The 24,713-nt window shown below is 41.6% G+C and overlaps 1 protein-coding gene across 2 annotated transcripts; it reads left to right on the top strand.

The window, feature by feature from the left end:
* The first annotated feature begins 1,220 nt into the window (after positions 1-1,220).
* Positions 1,221-24,305, top strand: emilin1b (elastin microfibril interfacer 1b). 2 transcript variants are annotated; one of them, XM_048974288.1, is made up of 8 exons: positions 1,221-1,786; positions 15,141-15,266; positions 17,135-17,346; positions 17,493-19,589; positions 20,530-20,655; positions 20,835-20,852; positions 22,260-22,394; positions 22,537-24,305. In XM_048974288.1, the coding sequence occupies exons 1-8, from the start codon at positions 1,632-1,634 to the stop codon at positions 22,857-22,859; spliced, it is 3,192 nt and encodes a 1,063-aa protein (XP_048830245.1). In that variant the 5' UTR covers positions 1,221-1,631; the 3' UTR covers positions 22,860-24,305. The 2 variants fall into 2 exon arrangements, with proteins under 2 accessions (XP_048830245.1, XP_048830246.1); XM_048974289.1 differs by having other exon boundaries at positions 1,226-1,330.
* Positions 24,306-24,713: the final 408 nt, after the last annotated feature.

Here is a 24,713-nt window from a genome sequence, read left to right as displayed (position 1 = left end):
ACATGTGACACAGGACTGGCAACCTCAGGCTTCCAGAGACTGAGCCCTCACCCCTGAGCTGTACATCACCACTGCAGCTTATTATAACACATGATTCTCCTCCATTAACACCGGAATGGGGGTCCAGCTCTCTTATGATTGATAGAAAGACACATTTTGCATCAGTACAGAATTCTGCAACATCCAGGATATTTTCTATCTATATTTTGGATCATAACTTGTAGTACTTTAAAGTTCCTGGTGCTATTGAAATTAAACATTGTTATCAAGAAAAAATGTTTTTTCTTCAAATTTCAACCTGCTTCAGTAAAGAAAAATCCACTTACTACTTGCTGGAAAAAACATGTACAATAGTAGAGGTTAAGTATTTGTCTCTGACATCCTTCAAATTTCTTTTTTTTTGTTTTATTTGCCACACAGCCGAGGGTTAGGGTTGGTAGGTAAATCAGATTAAATATGTCCTTTGAAGATTAAGGAAGGATCAAAAGGATAAAAGGACGTCTGAAGACACAGAGACCGAAGCAAAAGCAAGCCGGGGATGTGGGTGTAGAACCTGACCGTCCTCTCTAAGCTAACACATGCCGACGAATACTGCAGTTAACTTTATGAAGACAATCCTATAAGCACGGGGATGTTTCCAGAAACAGAGGAGGTCACATCAATGTAGCAAACAAATCATATTCACAGTCAGGAAATGCAGCTGTTTGCTTCCAAATAAACAAACAAGCAGATAAATCTGTTCGGTTTCTAACCGCCGGTCAGGGTCGTGGACCAAACGAACCACCAAGCAAACAAATACATTTTCCTCCCACGTTGACAATGCCAGCTTCACATTTTAATATATTTATTGTGTAACTAATCTAGGTTAGAGCGAAATTCTGGAAGGATTCCATTAGAATTGTATAATTACATAGGAGTGGAATGAATCGCTGTAGGCAAATAAAGCGCGTGGGCAGATAAACTGGAAACAATGAGTCATATCTTAAAAAATTAATTTCATTTAGAATCCATATAATTTTTCTAGACAAAACTAGTAATGCGATGCAATAATAATAATAATAATAATAATAATAATAATAATAATAATAATAATGAACTGGGTCGACAGAATCGGACGTTGTAGTGCAAATAAATATTTCTCTCAGGGCAAATATTTGCGATGGTGGGTGTGATTATTTTGAAAGGCCTGTCATCTGCGGCGGGCTGGATACCGAAGGTGGCCGCCTGCGTTGCGGAGTGGATGGAAGGAGCTTTAAGTCACAGCAGACGAAGGCTTGACTTATTACGGGGTTTTGCTGCTGCGCGAGTATCGCCGTGGGCTCGTAAGATGGTACAAACTAACTCATTATTGTTCTGATCTCCAGGGTTTGAGCGTGAAGAGGCTGAAACGGAGCAAATATATACACGAATATAACTTTTTTGCAGAACTGACCGTTATCGGAATAAAGGCAGATCCTGAAGAATGGATACGTATATAATAAAGAGATAGGACTGCGCCACGACGGACACGGGGTTGTTCTCCTTTCCCCTGCTTTTTGTGGAATTACATTAAATTTTTTAAACGTAGCTCCCGGGATTCATCACTTTTCTGTGGAAGTATATCCTTCTCATAAAACCTGTTGCGTGCAAGGATGGCTGGACCTATTCTGTATGTGCTGCTTTCAGTTCTTACTTTCTGTGGATGGAGCAGGAGTGCGAGCTTCCCCCAAAGATATAATCTCTATTCGGGACAGAGTCAGTCTCAGTCCTTCACACAGAATGGAGTGAAGGCAGCTAGTAGACACAGGTAATGTCAGTCTGTATTCAGTCCTCTTAAAACATACTTTGAACGTTTCCTAGAAACCAGAGGCTCATTTATTGAATCTCTTAAAACAGGTCCTCCAAGAATTTCGTTTCTTGTTGCAGAGGACTGCTTATCTGGACGGGTTGTTAAAGTCTCCTACTGCATGCAGGGGCGTTATAATAAGTGAATTTACTACGATGTCAGAGCGCTGGATTCTTCAACGTGAATGGGTGATAGTAAATGATAGTGATAGTAAGATTTTCTGTTTTCCCCGTTTAATTTTGCATATGAGCGCAAAATTTATCCACGTGCATTGGGGTTTGTCTGGCATGTAACCCTTCCTGCTAAACGCCAGCAGCATCTGCAGTCTGTCGTATTTTATTAATCGTGCCGTGCATTTTAAGGGGAGTATAGACGTACTGAAGTAACAAATGAAATGTAATTTCTGTAGCTGTTGAACACCCAAAGCACTCTCAAGGTGACAAAGTTGGAAACGGGAGAGTTCATCATATAAAACACATTTTGCATAGAGTTACACTCGACGCTCAACCTCGGAGGGGATTTGCTACCTGGGCTGGTTGGTGGAAATCATATCCATACTGGCATCCTTGATAAAAAATAAGCAAAAATTATAAGTAAACAATACTAGCGTACTAGGGTTCTATTACTGTGTTTATAGACTCTCCTCTTTCATTCAAACCTCATGTTTTGTCTACTTTTGTGAGTTTTTTTGCCCAGTTAATCATTTCCTTGTTTATTTTTTTGTGCACGTAGGGTCAGTGTCCACTTCAAGCAAAGTTTTAGTCGCCTAGCAAAAGCAAACAGGTTTTGGCTGAAATGTTCCTGAGCCAGTTTGAGCTAGTTATTCTGTGGAAGTAATAATGGCTCCAAGGACAAGTGGAAACACACATATTCCCAAGATCCGTCTCTGTGTTTAACACTAGGTGTAGTTTTCATTTGTTCGGATACATTTCCCTTTCAAAGTCATTTACCAAATGGTTGTCATGGAGGGAGTGGATCAGACCCAGTTACTTACCTGCCAAATATGGTTCTTGGGATTCACTTCCTGTCCAGTGCTCCCAGTGTATGTAGAGGAAAGACACAGTTGTATCCACTATGACTCAGGATTTCCACTGTTGTCCATCCATCCATCCATGTTCTATGCCCGCTTGTCCTATGCAGGGTGACAGGGGCCCGGAACCAATCCCGGAAGCTATGGACGCAAGGCAGGGAATAACCCAAGATGGGGGGCACTGTTCAAGTCGTTTTAATTATAATTATTCTCTAATAGTGACATATTTTGGTTGTAATTTATTTTTAATCCCATTGCCAGGTTGAGATTCTGCAACGACACCTTTACTCACCCTAATGGTGATGGATAGAGTTGGATATCATGAACTCATTTTGATGTAGCAGTTTTGCGATCTGATTGCAGTAGGATGGATCCATAAAGAGGCTGCCGGTCTGCCAGATCAGTTGTCATGTTGTGAAGCTGGTAGTCAAAAATCTGATGACATCAGAATAAGGCATTAAACATTTTGGCTGCATTTCCCGCTGACCAATGGTGTGATCACAGTTGCAGAATGCATGTAGGAAAATACAATGAACAGGTCACATCTCATTACCAGAACAAACCCATGCAAGTAGTCTTTCCAAACCAAGCCAATTGACTGGTTTCGTTATCAAAAACCAGTTGAAAAGTATGCTCATTTTTTTTCAAATTCTGGGAATTAGAAAGTCCATGGAAGTCTGTTTGTATTTTGTATTTTTGTGACGTATAATTCATTGGTGCATACACCTGCTACTTACCGCAGCAAGTAAACATTGATGTCAAGTGATAGTTCAGTTCAGACTTATTGACACAACTGACATAGTGAAAATGAAACAGTTACAGTGGATATGACTCTTGTATTTGATGATTTAGCTATTTCTTGACTCTGAATTAGTGATTTTTAATTAAATGAAGTCATACACAGGCCATATCTTCCGAACATGTGGGATGTAGATTGGAGGCTTGCATGTGAAGGCCATTGTGAGCTGCATGTTGTTCTGGTTTGGCAGAGCTCGGATATTAGGGGCAGACTTTGCTAACTTCGTGGATTGTGTCCCAAACTGCCAAATCAAACGTATTTCAGGCCCCCCCAGTTGATTTTTCTGGAGCTGCATCCTGAGGACAGAAACGCTTTTATCTGTTTGTGTTTCAGCATCGATTGTCTGTATTCTACAGGTGGTGCATTTGACTTTGTCTTATCGAGTTTCCTTTTTTTCTGATCGCACATTTCTTTAGCTATATGATCTGTTACCTTGTAATGAAGGCATCATGCATGCGTTTTAAAGGAAAGCCACAAATTTAATCCGATTTATAAAAGTATGCATGGCTGAAATGGGGCGGATTTTATGGTGAAAATTGTGTAGGGAGGGACAGCAGCTGGAATTCATCGTGGACTTTCCTTAGGCTGATCTTTTAGCCTTTAACTACGTCTAATCCACTAATACACACATATTATAGCCTAGATTCTAGGTCAAAGTTAGTTAAAATTAGTAAGATTATTTATGTTATTAGCAGGGCATAATGTAGTAAGCACTGTTGTCTCACACCTCTGAGACCAGGGTTTGAGTCTCTACTATGGCTGTCACGGGACGTGCCGGACGGAAGATCGCTCAGGCAGCGCGAGCGATCAGGAACGAGCAGGCAGGCGGGAAACGGGTCAAACTGGGGTTTATTCAAACGACGAAGCACGAACATTCACTAACATCAATGACAGACGAGGGCAACAGGGGAGACCAGGACTTAAATAAGACAGGACCAATCAAAGTAAATGGACAAAGCTGGAGACGATCAGGGAAGCACACGTGGGTAATGAGGGGGCGTGGCACACATGAGGAGCCGACGAGTCGGGCCATGACAATGGCTCTATGTGTATGGAATTTGCATGTTCTCTTTATGTTGTCGTGGGGTTTTGTCTGGGCACTCCTGTTTCTGCACGGTCCAAGAACATGCTGAGGTTAATTGCAGTTACCAAGTTGCCCATAGGTGTGAATGTGCCCAGCAATGGGCTTGTACCCCATCCTACGTCCTTCTCTACCTTGCTTTCTCCCATAGGCTCTGTACCCCCCATCACCCTGAATATGATAAGCAGTTACTGAAGATGGACAGATAACTTTGTAGTGAAATATTTGCTCATGTTTATAAATGTAAAACGTTTGTTTGAGCCCTTATATATTTATCTATATGCAATATACTGTCAGGGTCTCAGGTGTTATGGAGCCTATCTCAGATACTTTAGGGTTCAGGACTTGGGATAGCCTGGTGGGTATGTCGGTCCATCACAGGGCACAGAAATGCACGAACTCAATTTAGCAACATCAGTTAGCCTAACTGCATGTCTTTGGCCTGCAGGAGATAAGCCACATGACTTGGGAAGAAGATGCATGCAAGCTTCACACACAGAGAAGGGGTGACACTCAAACCCCAAACCGTGGCATCCTGAAGCAACAGTGCTACCCACTGAGCAAGAGATTACATAGCTTATGAAACATAAACACACTCGCACCTGTTCGGATATCTGCAAGGTTAAAGGTTCACTGTGATATAGAAAAAGGGGCCTTGTGTAAAAGGCATGGCCATAATTTAAAGGCACTAAGGTTTATAATTATCACCAATCTGCCGTGGTACTGGTGTTGTGGTCTGGGGGTGGTACTGGTTCCTAAAACTCTACTAGGTTTAGCCCATAGAAAGTGAGGGAAAGTGCTGAGTGGAGGGTTTTGTTTCCAAGAGCATCAAAAGAATAATAGAAAAGTTTACACACACACAAGCTTTAATGTCCATTTAAATGATCTGAAAGGATATTCTTACAATCGAGATGTATCCGTTTTTAGAATGGAATGTATGTAGTTCTAGAGATCGGTTTCATTCGAAACTATTTTTTATGGTTTATTGAAATCCATGATGGTAGCATTCATTGTACATCGTAGGGGGAGAGGCATTTACTAGATAAATATGTCAAAACTGGTAGAACTACAGAAGTGTGTAGTGTTTAAGGACGCATACACATACATACATGCGTGTGTGTGTGTATGTGTCTGTGTTTGTGTGTATGAGAGTATTTACTAAATAAACAGGGGAAAAATAAATCAAGGTGATGTCATTTTTAGGGATTATATGCAGACTTGGTACCAAGAATAAATCCTGTCAAGTTCTTTGACTTCCACCCCCCACTGCCGCTGATAATTTTGAAGAAGGAAGAGGGTGACCCCCTCAATACTATCAGTGCTGGAATGCACTAAGCCCCTGAAAGAGGCAGCACATCACAGACCAGTATTCCCAGCACCGTGAATACCTCCGTTCTCTTGAGCCGATAAGGACACAAACTGCTTCCGGGAGCCACTTCTGAGGATTATCAGAGGGAGCCCCTTTCGATACTCGTGCCCCTTTCATCCCACCTTTTGATCTCACGTTTGATCAGTGGGTACATTCAAGGCTGGACTTATGCAGAGCCAACCTGGGCCGTAGCTTGGGGCCTCAAGCTGCAGGGGCCCCAGTTTTTTTCCTGGTTACAGCAGCATTGTATTCTGTGGGTAGGGCACCAACAATGACTTTAGCCCAGGGCCCCCCACCCCATAATAAATCAGCCCTGGGTATATTACAATACAGTGCGGATAGGCTTCCAGTCTTATAGCCTATTTTCTCTAGTTTGTCCAAACAATTCAACTTTCACCAAATGCATCTGCATTTCTGATTCGCTGTTCCAGTGTTCCAAACGCTCATTCCTTCACATGATATATTGTGGCCTGTTGTTGCCATTCCCCGCTGCTTTGCCCTCCGTTTTGTTCTGTCTTGATCCGATGCAGTGCGTGTTTTTTTAACTTTGGGGACTGCCAGCCTCTGTGGGGGGACCTTGGCTGCTTGTCTTCATCTCAGTGATCGATCTGAACTCCGTGCCCCCGTCGCATGGAGGTAAAGCAGGCGCTTGTAGGGCTACGTAGCGGAATGTGTTGCGTTAACAAAAGGAGTTACAGCAGGTCAGTTTGGACAAGACTCACCGTTTTTGAGGGCAAATTGTACTAATGTCTGTTATTTGAACAGAATGTAGTTAAACTGGAACTAGGAGTACTAAGTTCAGTCCAGGCAGTGTGTTGGTTGCCACTGTCGCTGGATTAGTGAACCATTCATAATGATACAGGCTGTATATGAGTAATTCAAGTCATCTTAGACTAATCTGTTATCACCATTTCGTAATAAAATCCAAGTCAGTGTTCAAACTATTACTTTGAAGATAGAATCATTCCTTATAGACATATTTGCATTCAACTTCTAACTTTTTTTTTTTATCCAGTTCAGGGTCACATGCTACACCCAGGAATAGATGCCAGTTTAATTTAGTTGGGAAAAAAACTGTTTAGCAAGGCATTGCGTTAGATACAGTTGCCTAAGAAGTGTTTTTATATTATTTAAAGTGTTTTAATAATTTGTATCTGCATGCAGATAGTGTATTTTAAATTACATGCTGGGTTAATTGCAACCATGTTACTATGATCTTATTTATTTGCTTGTTATCACTTTCTTCCATTTAACTGTAACTGTGTCCCTTTACGTAAAAGTATTGTCATAAGACTTGCAGTTCATCAGTCAGCTAGTAGCAGGCTGAGGGTCCCCCAGCTTTACTCTTCATGAGATGCAGCTTCCATGCATTTGTTCAGAGCATGTTCACAAGGGTCAAAGCTCATACTAACAATGTTTCATGTGAATTTCCCATTTCTTTAATAGATTTTCTAGAAGCCAGTATGAAGTAAATATATCTTTTAGCCCCTGGTCATGTTTTTTTTTCTTTCTTTGTTTTTTTATTTTTATTTTTACATTTCCACATTCATTAATTTCTCATCATTTGTGGGTTTTCAATGCGTGACTGTATATACAACATCTGATTTTGTCTACATGTGCCTTGATTTCCAGTGATTTCGCAAATGCATATACAGTGTTCAGTGTTGCCAAATGATTTGTGCGCTAACAATAAACATACTCGACGTGGCGTGGGATTGAAATCGCATAGATTTCTTGCCAAGTAGCATTTTCATTAAGTGTGAAACCAACAGAAGAATACAAAACTCCCCAATGGCTAGTAATGAAGAAATAATGGAATAGCAACTAAATGTTACTTGCTGCCTGGCACATCCTTAGGAGCTCAAAAACAGATCCGCTGAATTAACCAGGGTTAGTCATCTGGCAATGGACACAGCCCATTACGTTTGGTTATACAGTACTATGAAAAATAAAACCTTTGACTGATGCTTAATTATATACTAAACATTGTAAATAAACGGTGACTTTCACAATAGAGTTATATACACTAGTTTATATACTGATGGTTTGCTATTTACAATTCACTCTTTGTACTAAAACACTCTCTTATTTATCGTATTGTGCATAGTGAAGAAGTGCATCATGCAAGAGAGGTCAACATCTGGCTAAGAGCAAACTGCCCATGACTCATGTTGTGAAGGTGTTGTCCCTGACTCTAGGGAAATTGTTTTAAACTGAACCCTCCCTTCATCTCAGTAGCCCTGCACTGATCTGCAGTTGGAGGAGTATCGTCGGTTTATTAGGAGAGAAGATGTTAATTCCACCTGCAGTCTAGACTAGTGGGAAGACTAGAGAAAGGCATGGGTCTCCTACTTGGGCAGGAATGAAACAGCAGTCTAGGCTATTGCACTGGGCTCTCGGAGAATTCTTGATAAAACAAACTGTGTTGTGATGCTTTTACTAGTATGGAAATTGACAGTAATGGAGTCTGAATAGTCATCTGATGAAAGAAAGAGTTTTACATGACATGACATGACGTGATTAATTTGTATCCTTACAGATTTGTTCTCAAGAAACTGAAATGCAATAGCAGGGCAGATCAATGGAGAACTCACATAAAATGTTTAATCCTAAAATAGAAGTAGTTTCCAGTAAATGTGATGTCATTACTTAAAATCAAGGCACTTGTAGGGAAGATTCACATTGCCTACTGAAACGGAATTTTTTTTTTTATTTGATGTCTAATCCCAAAAGTGAGATGGTGACCAGTAAATGTCATGTGATTATCTAGGATCGTGACATTTTTGAGGAAGATGCACATTCAAACTGTTTACTCAAACAGAAAACCAAGGACTACGGCAGAAGGGGAATTCCTGTAAGCCTAAAATCCAGCAGAAGCAAATCAGTTTTGTTTCAGCGTGCTAGCAAAGTCCCCTGGCTGTTGTTCAACTTGACGTCATGTGAAAATTAACCCATGGGGCAGGAAACTCTCCAAGAAAAATGTACGTATCTTACTGCTTTATGATTAATGCCTGGATAAGCTGTTATCAGGTGAATGGAGTTGTCTGGCAGTTATTAATATAGACCACAGGCAGCAGATATTGTAGTGGACATGGACTGATCTGTGATTGGCCTTTTAAGTCTGTGTAAGGCACCGCTGTTGCTAATATGATTCAGTGAATTTAGCGTGGAATTTATTCAAAATTAATAATTGTTGTTTGTTGCAGAAACTGTTAAGGCATCTACGCTAAAATTGATGCTATAATGTGACGCTAAAAGTCACAGCCTTTGAACCTCTGGATTTATATGCTGATTCATATTCAGATCATTATTCTATAATGTTTTCTTTTTCATCCCTCCTGTTCTGTTTGCTGGATGTGAATTGATATGAGTCACGCTTTCTCAATGCATTCATTTGCCTTTGGCGTTGATTGGCTTTTTTTTTTTTTTTAATACTGGATGCTGTTCGCAAATGTGTTTTTTACTTGAAATTACGTGGAATCTGGTGGTATGTGACCAGGGGACCGAAGACTGACCCCACCCTGTGGACAAAAAAAAAAAAATGGCAGAAACTGTGCTGTGAGCAAAACAAAGAGATGTACGCAGCGTGAAGTCACATTTTCACCAGTCATTTGAGGCAAATTTTGAGATTTTTGAAGTTGATTGGGTGTCTGGATAACATTAAGCAAAAACAACTAATGCACTTTAGGAGTCATGTTTCCGTGATTCAAAACCATGTGGCCATGGATCGAAATAAATAAAAACAGTAAATCTATGACCATAAAACAGAATAATATCACACGCACTGACCAATTACCAAATTTTGATTAGCTACTCCATTGTCAGAAACACTTGTTCTTAATTATGTTCTCATGGCGTTTTATACTCACAGTGTCTTATTAGCTTTGTGGATTTTTTTTCCTAAGTCTTAAATCATGTGATTGAGATATTTGCACATATTATTCTTTTAAATGATACAATATGTGTATATATTTATATACAGCTTTTTTTTAAATTTGTATTCTAAATCCTGATTTAATTCAGATTCTGCTGGCAGAAGGCTACACTGAGCAGCAAGTTTCCTCCAGGCTCAAAGTCTCTAAGACAGCAGTACACAACAATAAGGCGAATCAGCAGACACTGGGAACGACCAGAAACCAGACAGGTAGAGGGCAGAAGCGACTCTCTAATGACCGTTAACTTATCAGACAGTTTGTCATGAATCGGAGGATGACATCAAGTGACCTTCAGAAAGAACAGCAAAAATTTAGTGGACGTAGCTTTGCTTCAAACTTCCTTCAAATGCTGTCATACATGTTGTGTGTAGTGGGACATGTGAACATTCTTCAAGCATAAAAGCCTCCAATTTGTGGAGGGGTGACAAAGGTGCAAATGTACTTTGTCTGTATATAGGAGAAATACGACTGGTAAGACCATGTTACTTTCTGTTTCTGTTAATCAGTGCTCCAGGATTTGGGCTCCCTACACCAGATTATGCATCCTTGTGAGTTAGCATTGGATGCATGAGGTTCTTAATGGAAGTCATGCAATAGACTCTAACTATGTGAAAGTCACAACCTACAGTTTTTCTTGAGAGTTCGATTGTCATGTTTAGCTGTGGCATGTTAGTCTGTCCTTATTGATGAACTTTAACCACTAATGCAATTTTATCCTTGTTTGTCATATTTTGTCATGATTTTAGAGACTGGACACATTAAATACTATTACGCCTTTTTTGACCATTTCAGCAATTCCAGAACCAAGTTTTGGATCTCTTCGGAGCTCACGTAGTTGCTTCATACCACGGTGCTCAATGCTTATTGTCAATGTGCATGTAACCTAATATGACTCACCTTTGAAGCCACGTTTGTCATTATAAATTCTGTACTTTAGAGTTAAAGTCCTTTTCAATGTTTCTGTTATTTTGTCCAACTCCTGTATGTCTTTACAGGTAAAATTTACAGGTATGCATTGACTAATGTCCAGATTTCTTCCTGGAAGTGAATAGTCAGTCAGTCTGGACATATCGCAGTCATTATAGGGGAGAGACCAAATATACGTTGTAACATATATCACAAACATTTAACTAAACCTCTATGATGGCAGCACAATGGCCAGGCTTTGGATCTGTGGCAAAACACATCTGCTGTCCACTACATCCGCTTTGGACGTTTCTCCATAAATTTCATTAAGGCTGTTACGGAGGACTATACAGTGAACCAATGGGTTTTGCATTTGGCCTAAGTGCCTCCCAGACATTAATCTAAAGTAATCTTTTTTAGTATAAGGGTGAAATCTAGCCTGTTGACATTGGGTGTATGGCAGTAAAATAAGGACCATAAGCTTTGCTGCTGCGGTTTCACTGCCGTTGTGGGACGGCTGTGTATAAACCTCTGTCCATTCATCCCCAGGAAGTGAGGATGTCATGGGTCATAAACACACCAATTGAGCCACTGGAAATATTTCAGATAAAAAAAAAAAAATCTGTCAAAGGAGAATCTTATTGTTCCTGTGTGCTTCCCCAGACTCAGTGCCTGGATATTTTGTCCCTGCTCTTCCCAGTACTATATTAAGCTGTTACATGAAATTGGGGGTAATTACTGTTGGGTAGGGGGATAGTAAATGTCTGTTTTCCACTGGAGCAGTACCAAATGCCAACAGTTCCTTAAAATGCGCTGATTCTCATCAGGGACAGTGCCACAGACAATGGCATAAGTGTCTTCTTAGGTTAATGCACCACGGGCTGCTCAGATGGTCAGTGTAATTAGAAAGACATGCCTTTCGGCATCTATATCTGCTTATCTGAAATGCTGAGTCCACTGAGGGAAAACTGACAGGTGAATGCAATGTAAGTTAGACTTGTTTTATAGAATACCTTTGCTGAGTATCTGTAACATACACAATTTATACTTTTTATGGCGTTACATGAATCATGCACAGTATCTAGCTTGTTATTTACATGCCTGGTGATCCTCACAGAGTAAGGGGATAAAACTGCACTCAGAGGTGGGTAGTTCAGGTCCAGAAAGTAAAAAATCCAGACCAAGCTTTTGTTTCAACCAACCAGTTTAGCATAAAGAGTCATAGTCACAGAGGACTCAACCGTTTGGTTGAAACAAAATCTTGGTCTGGGGTTTTACTTTCTGGACATGAACTATCCACTTCTGACGACACTCTTGAACATTTTCAGTACTCAGTTTCAGCCACAGAAATCAAAAGGGAATACTGTGCCACTCTTCAGAGTATGAGATTAGGTGGCACCATTTACAGCAGATATTTACCCAGCAAGGTTGGCATGCGATTCTTAAGTAATCCACACAGACAACACTCTGGTTTACCGTACATGCTGCATTGTGAATGAAATGTAATAGTTGCGCAGGTATTGGATGATATTAAAGAGATTTGATATCAGCACATTTCTCTTTGTGTATGAACTGAATGAATTCTCCACTTTGCATAACGAAAGTTCACTGTAGAATACTGAACAACAACAATGATGAGAGGACTGTTGCAGTGCAGATTCTCCACGATTCTCCTTTAGAATTGTCAAGGCACAGCATGACGTAAACATCTACAGTATCCACAGCTGCCTCCCCAGCTCAAAGACATTGCGTACAGCACACAGCAACCCTATGCAAAAAAAAGTAAGCCAGAGCACACCAATATATTTAGTGCCTGGCTGTGGGCAGTTTCATTACAGTACATCAGCTCCCCAGTGCGCTTCTCAGCAGCTGCTGACTCTTGTGAACTAATCTTAGAAAATAAACTGTCCTCAGGGAAACATTACAAATCCTTCTGAACAAGAGCCACTTAGCACATTTTCCCAGAGCTATCCTCCTCATAACCAAGCTTCCCCCACCAAAGTGAAACATATTCTTTCTGATGTTCAGAATTGACACCTACCTGCAGACACAGATACTAAATACAGAATCTACTGCTGGCCCAGCATAGCAGCAGCTCTGGATGGGAAAGAGGCGGGTTGCGATGTGAGGTTGCTGGTGACATTAGACAGGGAAGCGTCCATCACTATCAGCCAGCCCCTTTTTCCTGAGCTACAGTGAGCCCAGCTATTTTAAGTGAAGCCATACATGGGTCACCAGGTCCTGTCCTGTCAAGCACCACAGGCTTATCAGCAGCAGATATGTCACCATGAGACAGCGATGTAAAATCGCTTGATAAAAAAGTCACCCAAAAGTAAGCACAGGGAGCAAAGATAACTAATCGAGCTGAAGGTGTGTGTGACCTTTGCAGGAGGCTCACATCAGCCCAGACGGACATGCCATTTAAGCAGGTGAATATCATGATGCATGACTCACACACAACATGAAATCATGAAACATTACAATACGGTCGGCGAAGCCACAGAATCAAACTAAACATACGAATTAACAGTAACACAATAAAAACTAAATAAGAATTTCTCCTGTTCTCTAAAAGGTTACTGATATTGTGTTGGACGGCTAGATGAACACCGCTTTGGTTCCCAGACCTCTCGTCAGGGGCACCTCAGCCGTTCCAGGTATTCGTTAAATTTCACCACCAACTCAGTTAATGTATTAACTTAATAAGTTAAATACCTCAATGAGGTATTGATTAGCCAGACAAGGTGGGTACTAGACATCAGAATCAAGAAATATATTGGGTGTAACTGCCAATGCTGGATTGACCTTATGAGTAGTTTTGACATGGCAAAGCAGACACACTTTGACAGACATAATATCATCGTTTTATACCAACATGAAGATCATTTAAATATAATTTTCTTTGCCTAAGACTCATGCAGAATACTGTACATGGGGGGGGGGGGGGGGGGGGAGTAATCCGGACAGAAAAGTCATGTGGGAAAAAAGGGCATTAATTACAAACCTAATTTTTCAACCTTTAACAAGGCTTAGCATTGCTGAAATGCTGTCTCTGAAATTCATTTTCATGCCATCCATATGATACTCCCAGATGATGACCATCTGTTATGTCGTCCTTGGGTCCTTCGCAGTATCAAGAACGCAAAGATTGTACTTGTGGTCTTGGCATGACCGGTCTTGCTAACTAGCCTCCCAAGAATGAATTTGAGGCACAATGAATTATGGGACTGGTCTCATTCTGCGAGGATGCAACTGGTGTATCCTTGGTATTTGGGGCGGGAATGACATTCAGGGATTTTTACTGTTCTCCCTACTTCTGTTCTTGAATATTGGAAATGGTCTTCAGCAAAGGAAGATGGCATAAAACGGGTACGCCATAACTCAAGTACTGTACGCTCAAGCATACACATTGAAAGACAGCCCTTAAGTTGATCTCGCCAATTGACTGAAACCAAGCTGGCGTGTGGGAAAAACAGTCAGATACTCCTGAGTCTCCACAAGTGGCGTATGATGCATGGGTCGTCTTAGATAGCAAAACAAGAGACTCAAGTGCATGGTTGAGTGCTCTGAAATAAATGGGTACTTGAATGCCATTAATCTGGCCTGCATTGAGTTAATGCACTGGGAACGAAATGCTTCACATGCAATACTCTCCAGCTATGACCCCTTTGAACTGAAAGACTGTGCAAACCTCCACTGTCTTTGTCCTGAAACATTTCATATTTCCAGTTTACTTTTATTTTGCTGTAAATGCTGCATCACTGACTTTATGCTCTCCTCTTTTTTGGACTAAGTTTAAAGACTTTAATAGAGACCATATCACTATTGATTTTTCTTAATATAGTTACTTTGTTACCGGTGCATAATTAAACTCATTTCCAGATTGCAATTGTTTCTGTTGGAAAACGAAGACATTACATTGAACATCTGAGGATGGCAAGAATGTGAAGCCTGAAAGAAATTCCTTCTACAAAAAAAGAACATTCTTCCTGCATTTGAATTCATACAAGGATGCTAAAGTTAAAATGCAAACTTATGAGTAAACTGTTTATCATATGATTTCTGTGATCCGTAGTTTTCTAAAAATCATTATGGATACATGTTCAGACTCCTGTCTGTAGATTCCTGCATAACAGGTTATAAAACTGTTATGTTTAAATGACCTGAGGTCCACTTTTTCTGTCGCTCTTCACAGAAATTGGTGTGCATATGTGGTGACACGGACAGTGAGCTGCGTGGTGGAGGATGGAGTGGAAACCTACGTGAAACCAGATTACCAGCCTTGTTCCTGGGGACAGATCCAGTGCTCTCGTGTGGTGACGTAAGTTCATCTTCACTCCTGTTACTTATGCGCGAGAAACGGTGCAACAAAACTGCGTCGTATAATTGAAGCACTGCAGCTTGCATTAGACACAGCGCAAGAAATGAAATGTGGCGTCCCTGCGCTGCGTATTCCCCCCCATGTTGGGCAGGTTTCCACACGCAGTACAGCACCATGCTGTCAGGCGAAATGCCACCTGTGAACGGCCCACAGCGTGTGACTGGGTGTATGTGCGAACCCTTCACGGGACGGATGTCCCATCTAAGGTGTCTTCTGCCGTGTGCTTTGGGGGCTCCCCAAGACCCCGAATAAGCAGTTTGACGATGGATAAACTATTTAATGAAACCTTTGTGTAGATGTGAAGGCTGACTGGGGACATCTTAACATTCACCTCCATTAATGATATGCTAGATATTCAGCATTTTTATTTCCTGTTTCAATAAAGCAATAATAACAATAATAGTAACAGTACTTGTATTAGTAGTTGTAGTAGCAGCACCAGCACCCATAGCTGCCTCGACTTAGCAAACCTGTTTTTCATGAGTTTTCTTCCACAGTTCAAGAACTTGTGCATTTATAAATGGGTGAATGTCATTTCTGCTCCGCCTACATTATTGTGTCCCCAAAGAGCTGAGCTCCTCTGTATGTTATTAACCACAGTGGATTAATAATTGTCCTGGTTCTTCCTTTGTGGGAGAAAAAATTATCTGAGCTGGTACATCACTGAGACCTTCGTATGAAAACTGCCAGTTCCACAGCTGCAAGGCAGATGTGCACGTATTTCTAAATCAGAGCTTAGACGACCAAGACGGGGGAATTGCTTTTACATGTGCAGGAAATTAGAAGCGTAAAATTTATTCCCTCTTTGGTAAAATAACAACAATCTTAAAAACAAGCTATTTACAAATACGTTTCAACAGTGTACTGAGTGCAGTCGTGAGTCTGAATTTATTTTGGGATTTGGCGTCGATGTTTTATTGTGACACTGAGTCCATTTATTGGACCCCCAAGACGCTGAAGGTCAGATGGCTTGGAACTGGAGGGAAAAGTCTGCATGATTTTCAGCTGGTTTTATTCCCAACAGTTGAGGGAATACATGCTGCCTAATAAACGCAGAAAAGACCTGAAAGAGCACTGGAAAGCAACTTTCTGATAAGAAAACTATGGGAAACAATTCGTATTCTCTGATTTGGTGCGGAAATTCATATGCACATTGCTTTGTTTTGCCCCAGAATTGTGAATTCCTGCACCACATCAGAATTTTTCAATTGTTTTCCTTTCTTGAATCTTTTCCTTCAGTGGTTTTTAATGTTTTTAAAATAAATGATTGGATTGTGTCCATCTATTCCATACTGTATAAGTATACAATAAGGCAGAAGTTTTCAATTATTCTATTTTATCGGTCATTTACCGAATTGGAACAAGGCTGCACGCCAGGGTGGGGGAAGGGAAGGGTCAGCTTTAGAACAGAGGGGGGGCATTTCTTGAAAAGATTTGCCTTGGTGGTGGTTTTTGCAATAAAAAATAAATTTAATGTGTTATCAAATTAGGGAATTAGGTTTTATATAGGGAAAATATAATGGGAAAATATAGCAAAGGAACAGTTAGGCAGGTTAATAAAGTATGTTGTTCTAACTCTGAACTCCTCCAGAAACAAATTGCTTCGCTAGATGCTCCTGTGCCCACAAGGTTCTATTTTAAAATATCCAGAACAGCTCAGTAATAAAAGACATTCTAGACATATTTGTAGAAATCATTTTCACAGACATATAAAAACACTCTACAAGGGATTCAACCAGTTCTCCAGGAAATCCATTGTCTATATTTCACTTAATTGAGGTTTTTGTTCTTTTTTTTTTCTCCTGTAGGTACCGGACATACATGAGACCCAAGTATAAGGTGGCATATAAGATGGTAACAGAGATGGAATGGAAGTGTTGCCGTGGATACACTGGAGATGACTGCAGTGAGGGGCCAAATGGAGGGTCAGACACCCAGATCTCCACAACCAGACCACGGCCCAACCCTTCCAGTCCAGTACACACTGGTGCTGGCAGTAGCACTGGGCAAATGGGTGGAGGTAAATAGACAATCAAACCACTAAATCGCCTGTCATCAGAGGCAGGAATCACAGGATGCTGAGAGTAATCTCTAGGACATAAATCTTGCTGCAAAACTGACTCTGAACTGCTTCTTTTCAAAACTCCACATATCTATCTGTTTTAGGAAGAGGAGATAATGACAAAATTAAGCAGCTGGAAGAAAAGATTCAGAGTTTGACTAAGAATCTCCAGGACCTGCAGTCCACTTTGCATGGCATGAACAAGAAGATTGAGGAGGAAATACAGAAGCCTGGTTTCAGTGGAAAGACACCCGCTGATGCTGCTCAGCCAGAGATGAAGGAGACCATCCACAGCATCCAGACAAAACTAGACCAACTAGACAACAGAACACGTGCACATGACAAAACTCTGGTCAGTATCAACAATCACCTTGTCAATGGCAAGGGCAGCAGCAACAACTTGGACGACAAAAGAGGTGGTAGCTGGTTAGACACACTAAAGGAGGAGATCCTCAGAGAACTTGAGACAAGGGTTACGCACTCCTGCTCTGCCTGCCAGTCTGGAGTAGATGACCTCAAACAGCAGCAAGAAGAAGACCGTGAGAGGATCCGTGCCTTGGAGAAACTTGTCTATACCATGAACCAACAACATCGTCAGGCCCTCGAAAGCCTGCGGCAGGACCAGACTAACTATCAAGACTGCTGCAATCGTGTGGATGACATTAAAGGAAATCTTGACGATTTAGATAGGAAGTTGAACTCAGTATCTGAGACCTACAACCGGTTAGATGGAGAGTTATCTAGTGGTGCCATTGCAAGAGAAGATAAATTCAAAGATCTGTTGGGTGACCTTGAAAGGAAGCTTAACAGTACAGCACAAAAGGTAGAGGAGAAATTTTCTTACATGGAAAGTGACCTAAAAGATTATTGCCAGAGGGAACTCAGTGACACACGGAATGTGCTTCTTGACCATTTTGATGATATGACCGCCAAAATGCCTGAACTTGAGGTGGACATCAATATCCTTAAAGACACCATTTTTGATCATGATGAACGCTTGGTCCGAATTGAGAATATGACCTCTGACATCGATAGCAGGCTGACGTCAGCAATGAGCACCTGCATAGAATCCTGCCAGCCCAAACCTGTTCCAGGAGAAGGTGAAGCTACTGAAGATACAGTTAAAACACTGCAGTGGAAAGTCATAGATAACGAGGGTGCAATCAGGAGGTTTAATGATAAATTGAAGGACATCACAATGTCAGGAGATTCTCTCATGGACCAAGTTGTTGACCTTGGGCGTGATGTCCGCAAGATTAAGGCCCTGACTGGAGAAAATGGGGAGCACTTTAACAGGATAATTACAGAAATGGAGAACTTCGGGAGAAATGTAGAAGACTGTGATATCTGCAAGTCACTAACAGAAGAGCTTAGCACATTGAGGAACAGTACTAACAATGCCCTTCAGAGATGGCAGACAGACATCAAGAACATGCACAACAGAATAGACTCTGATGAAACTGCTTGCTCTCAGGTGTGCTCCAACTTGCAGGAGGAAGTGGGGAAACTGAAGGAGGACGTACAGAAGTGCAGTGGACACTGCAAGATCAGTTTAGAAGAACCAACGGGAACAGGAGACCTTGAACCACAAAAGCCCCTAGATGGCCATAGCGTTGCTGGAAACTCGTTAAATGGTAACTTGAAATCTCTACAAGGGGAACTGTCTGGGGTCATCTTAACATTCACCTCCATCAATGATACGCTCAAGGGCCTTGAGCACACCGTCCAAAAGCACGACAGTGTCATTACTGACCTCAGCAACACGAAGGACAAGATCATCACTGAGATAGACAAAGTCCAGCAAGAGCTGAGCGAGCACATGGAGGACACCAGAGGTCAGTTTGACCACATAGATAAAGAAATCCAGCAGTTAGGGAGGAACTTTTTATTGGAGATGGGTGATTGTAAGCAGACAAAGGATGGGTTGGAGAAGAGACTTTCCAAAATGGAGACTGTTTGTGATCGGCTGGACACGCTTACTGATAACGTGCAAAAAATAAAGGAGGGTCTAAACAAGCATGTCACTGGACTGTGGACTTGCATCAATGAGCTTAATGCTACCGTCACCTTTCACAGTGGATTCATTGACACAGTGTACAGCACAGAACTAAATGGCATTCACCGCAAAATCAAACACCTTAACTCTTCTTTGCTTCACATTCTCAATGAGTTCCAGAGTTTCTCCAGCCAGGATTATGTGGGTAAGTTTTTCATTAAATAGTCTGTAATACCGTTAGATTTTACACTTAAAGATGTTTAGTATATGCAGCACTGTATCTCCCCCATAGAAACCTAGGGGATCCCTGAGTTGCATAGGCTCTGGGCCCTTCTCGCACAGACACAGTTCACTCCCTTTTCTGGCTGTATCAGTGCCAGATGGGCGTTTGGCCGTAGGTGAGACTTCCAGGCTGTTAAGCCATAATTCAGCCTGTGTCAGGTATTGTGTTCCCTCAATGCGGGTGGAAGTTTAGACTAACTGCAAACTGGAGTCTTTTCTTCTTCATTCACAGACAGCAGTCAGCGGTCCTCTCTCTCTCCGAGTGCTTGTTACAAGCGGCACACACGCAGTATTAGAGTACCTCTCTGGCAAGCAATTTGAAATGTCTTGTACCACCTAGCACATTTAGAACAGAGCTGTAACTTTCACAGAGATTCCATAGCACTTTGTCAGCTGTCCTCAGGCTCTCCGAACCTCCTTTGGCCACATAACCCAACAGTTTATATCTCTCAATAACAAGGATCTATATAGGGGTGTGACAACAGGAGCTCTGGCCGCAACTAAAATTTTATTGGGCCCTGGAGTGCCCCTGCCCTGTCACTCACCCATTCAAAACATACCATTGGCTGATTATAAGGTTAGCCTCTGTATGAATTATGACCCCTCTTATGTCCTAAACCCTAAAATAATCGTGGAATCTTAAAATTGCTGAGACTTACTACACCATACTGAATCATTCCCTGACTTCCGATTCACTCACCAGGCTAAACTATACAAGTAATCCATCATATTATCAGATTGACGTTTACATGCCAAATCCAGGACGCTACATATACTAACATCTAAATGAAAGGTTATATGAAAGTAAGGTAGAGATGTGTCTCAGGGGACGAGTAATTCTCAGTTACCGTGTTTCCATTCAGGGCTTCCCGGTCCACCAGGCCCTAAAGGAGAGAGAGGGTACCAGGGACCCCCAGGACCGAGAGGGGCTCCAGGAAGGGACGGGCCACCGGGCAGACCAGGAAATGAGGGTCCGAGGGGACTGCCAGGTGAACCACTGTACCTCATTACCACTTTACCACATTGACAAATGAGAGAGCACACAGGCACTGGCACTTAAAGCTCATTTCCGCTTACATCTGCCATAGGAATAAAGGTTCACCCTTTAGTTTGTAGTACCTGTACGATTCCACGTGTTGAAAATAATGTTTTGTTTCTTTGCCTCTAGGGCTGAGAGGAGAACCAGGTACGTTCTCATGTTTCTTCTTAGAAGCGACTTAGTTTTACTTAGTTTGAATCTGAAGAACGTGTCACCTCGTATCACAGGTCAGTGGCGTCCAGTCAGGTTCCTGGCATCATACTGTGGCTGCAGTGGGATTTTCATTTTAACCAATGAGCTTTTTGTAATTCTACTTTGTCTCATTTCTGATTTTACTGGACAATAATGAGAGATGGGGGGAGGAGCTTATCCCAAGCAGTAACAGCACACCCTGGACAGGATGCCAGTCCTTCACATAACGCACACACCATCAGTCACTTTAGAGATGCCAATCATGTCTTTGCACGGCGGAAGGAGACTGTCATGCCCAGAGGAAACCCACATGACATGGGGAGAACATGCCAACTACACATGGTATACATACACATGGAAGAAGCAGAACTGGAAACCACAACAGTGGAGAAGAGAGGCAGCAGTGCTCAATATAATAATGGCCAATAAATAATTTAAACTGTGATTCTGTAGTAGTTCTAGTTTGAGCACATTTCCATCCATACTTCTAATCGTTTAATCAATGTCAGTATATACTAATTAGTAAACATATACTAATTTGCCGTATCTGAGATAAAACAACATAATAATGTTTATTTAAGCTTAATCACAAGTTTTCTTAGAAGGTTTTTAGTTTGAAGCAGTAGTAGCTATAGGTATTATAACTGGCCAACCAAGTCTCATTAGATAGAAGCTGTTGAGGCCGTAGGGGGAGAAAAAAACTTGCATTTAAAGGCAATCAGTAAGACCATCCATCCATCCATCCACTTTCCAAACCGCTTATCCTACTGGGTCGCAGGGGGTCTGGAGCCCATCCTGGAAGCAATGGGCACGAGGCAGGGAATAACCCAGGATGGGGGGCCAGCCCATCACAGGACACACTCACACACCATTCACTGTCACACACACACCTACGGGCAATTTAAGCAACTCCAATTAGCCTCAGCGTGTTTTTGGACTGTGGGGGGAAACCGGAGTACCCGGAGGAAACCCCACGACGACATGGGGAGAACATGCAAACTCCACACACATGTGACCCAGGCGGAGACTCGAACCCGGGTCCCAGAGGTGTGAGGCGACAGTGCTAACCACTGCACCACCATGCCACTCCCTCAGTAAGACCAGTACTGGGAAAATCGTGACATGCAAGCCATGTTGACCTGAAACCTGAGTAGCTTTATGAGGCCAGGGTCATTTATGGGCAGGAAGTTGAGGAAGGACAGGGGAAATCAAGGCCAAGAATGCAGCCTGCTGCCTTTGACCACGTGTGTGTTGCGGTCAATGTTTACTGTCAGTGGTGGGCTTATGGGTGCTCAGCGTAGAGTCGGAATAGGAGCCATATGCATTCCAGTATGATGAGCTTTCTTTTTATATCCCCCATAGGTCTGGCTGGGGCTGATGCCCATGTACCGCAGTTGTCCTTCTCCGCTGCCCTAACATACCCCAAGGTTACTTCTGGAACGATCATCTTTGACAAGGTCTTTGTTAATAAGGGTGATTTCTATAACCCGCAAACAGGTAAAAAGGACTAGTATGTTTCTTTCCAGACATCACATCATATTTTGATGATGATTACAATCATATTAATGCAATTTTCTTATCCTTTGCACATTGTCTTGCACCCATGCTTTGACTCAAACTGAGATTTTTTTTCTTTTAGGAATCTTCACTGCACCTCTGGACGGACATTACTTCTTCAGCGCTATTCTGACTGGCCAAAAGAATATGAAAATCGAAGCAGTCTTGTCCAAGTCTAACTACGGCGTAGCCCGTGCAGACTCAGCTGGTTACCAGCCGGAGGGTCTGGAGAACAAGCCAACGGCTGAGGTCAAGCCCATCCCAGGGTCTCTGGCTGTCTTCAATGTCATCCTCCCCTTGCAGGTGGGAGACACGGTTTGCGTGGACCTTGTCATGGGGAAGCTGGCCCATTCTGTGGAACCACTCACTATTTTCAGTGGAATGCTTCTATATGAAGACATGTAAGAGACATTCAGCTAAGGGCTTCTAAGTCACAGGGACAGGGTCTTGGGAGCAATGGACTAAATCCAAAATGACACAACTAGAAATACGTTTTGAGTTCTTTTTTTGTTTGCTGTTTAACTTCACTGACAGACTTTCTGGACCGATAAAAGGCTTGGACATAGCAGAACCCGGAACAGACTTTACAATATTCTAACTGCCTTTTAATCGGAGAAATATTCTAACAGATGGCATTGCAAAGTCTTGTTCTGTTGCCATTATCATTATTACTGTACTACATAAATTATGAATAATCTTCAGTGCACCAAAGACGTCTTTGAAGCCTTGTCTTTGATTATGCATACCTCACTTAACGGTCTTCTACAAGTTAACACCCTTAACTTGTTGGTTATGGGCTTAAACTCCCTTGTGGGAGAAGGGGGGGGCATGAAGAAAACTGAGCGTTTTTTTGATGCAGCTGTTTTGGCACCAAAAAGAAAACCAATGAAATGGACACACTTTGCAGCAGAGGTCTTATGGTCAAGAGCTGCTTTTGCAAGTGAAAAAGCCCAATTTAATATATCTGTGATCTGTAACTGTAATGGTTTCTAGTTTTTCCCCAGTCATAAAAAAAAATTAAAACAAGAATGGATGTATCATACTTTTGTAAGTGACCCGTAAGGATGATTTCTTGAACAAAAATTAACTAAAGAGAAAGGAATTCTAAATAGGCATTGGTTTCCTAAAATATCAAATGACATCATAAATTGAAAACTTCCTTAAAAGGTTTACCCAGAACCAGATGTCCTACAGGAAACAGTTTAACTTGATTTCTCTAAAGATTAATTTGGGGACATAATAGCTGTCCAACTAATGTGTGTAACAGTACTTGTGACTTTGACGTGATCTGTTTCGACATTGGTGGACCCACACTGAAGTTTTTCCACTCTGTTTGTGAAGGTTTTGTCTGTACTTTACTCACATTTAATATCAGAAATCACATCTACATATCATAGATAAATTGGTGGAATCTAGCATTTCCGAAACTGTTTTTTTTCTTAGCGATTTTATATTGAAACCTAACTGAGATGTTGCCTATAGTCTCAGTGTTGGGGAGTTCAATAGGTAAAGTCTAGAGGATCTTATGGACTGTAAAAAGAGATTGCAAAGAAATATGAGAATCCTTTGTTCCACATCCAAGAGACCACAGAACACTTTCTGATTATCAAGAAAAATAAATATTGGTCATCTAGATGATGTAACCAATCATTTGTCATTGGTTTTGGTTTTACTTTCCTTAATAGCTTATACTATCTGCAATAAAAAGGAACAAATGCATACCATTCCTGTAGAGTATTACATACCAAGTAGCTGTACATAGTTATTTTTTTATGGTTCATACAGTCTCACTGGTCTTCTAAAATGTGTGTGTTGGTTGTTGTGTGATTCAATAAAAGGTATTTAATTTTACACACCTGGGAAGGCCAAATGTGTCTTTTATTTCCATCAGCCAAATGACCTGTGCAATAGTAACTGCTGTGTGTGAAAGCAACACTGAACTATTTTGTCAGGAAGTAATGGCTAGGATATTTTCACCTACTCAGAAATTGTGGGTTGTCATTCTCAGCCCAGGAATGGTGGTGCCTATATCATCACAGTGTCAGTACTGCCAGTTGTGTTGTATCCCATTTCCCTAGACCAGAGTTTCCCAATCCGGTCCTCAGGGACCCACAGACAGTTCACATTTTTGCTTCCTATGCTCTTGTCATAGTAGCAAAAAAGTGGACTGTCTGGCAGCAAGCTCGGAGGGAACGAAAACATGGACTGAGCGTGCGTCCCCAAGGACCGGTTTGAGAAACACTGCACTAGACAATAACA

Source organism: Brienomyrus brachyistius, chromosome 14 (genome assembly GCF_023856365.1).
Source record: "Brienomyrus brachyistius isolate T26 chromosome 14, BBRACH_0.4, whole genome shotgun sequence".
NCBI lineage: Eukaryota > Metazoa > Chordata > Actinopteri > Osteoglossiformes > Mormyridae > Brienomyrus > Brienomyrus brachyistius.
Note: the sequence above shows the minus strand (reverse complement) of the source record. Positions and strands in the feature narration are given on the sequence as shown.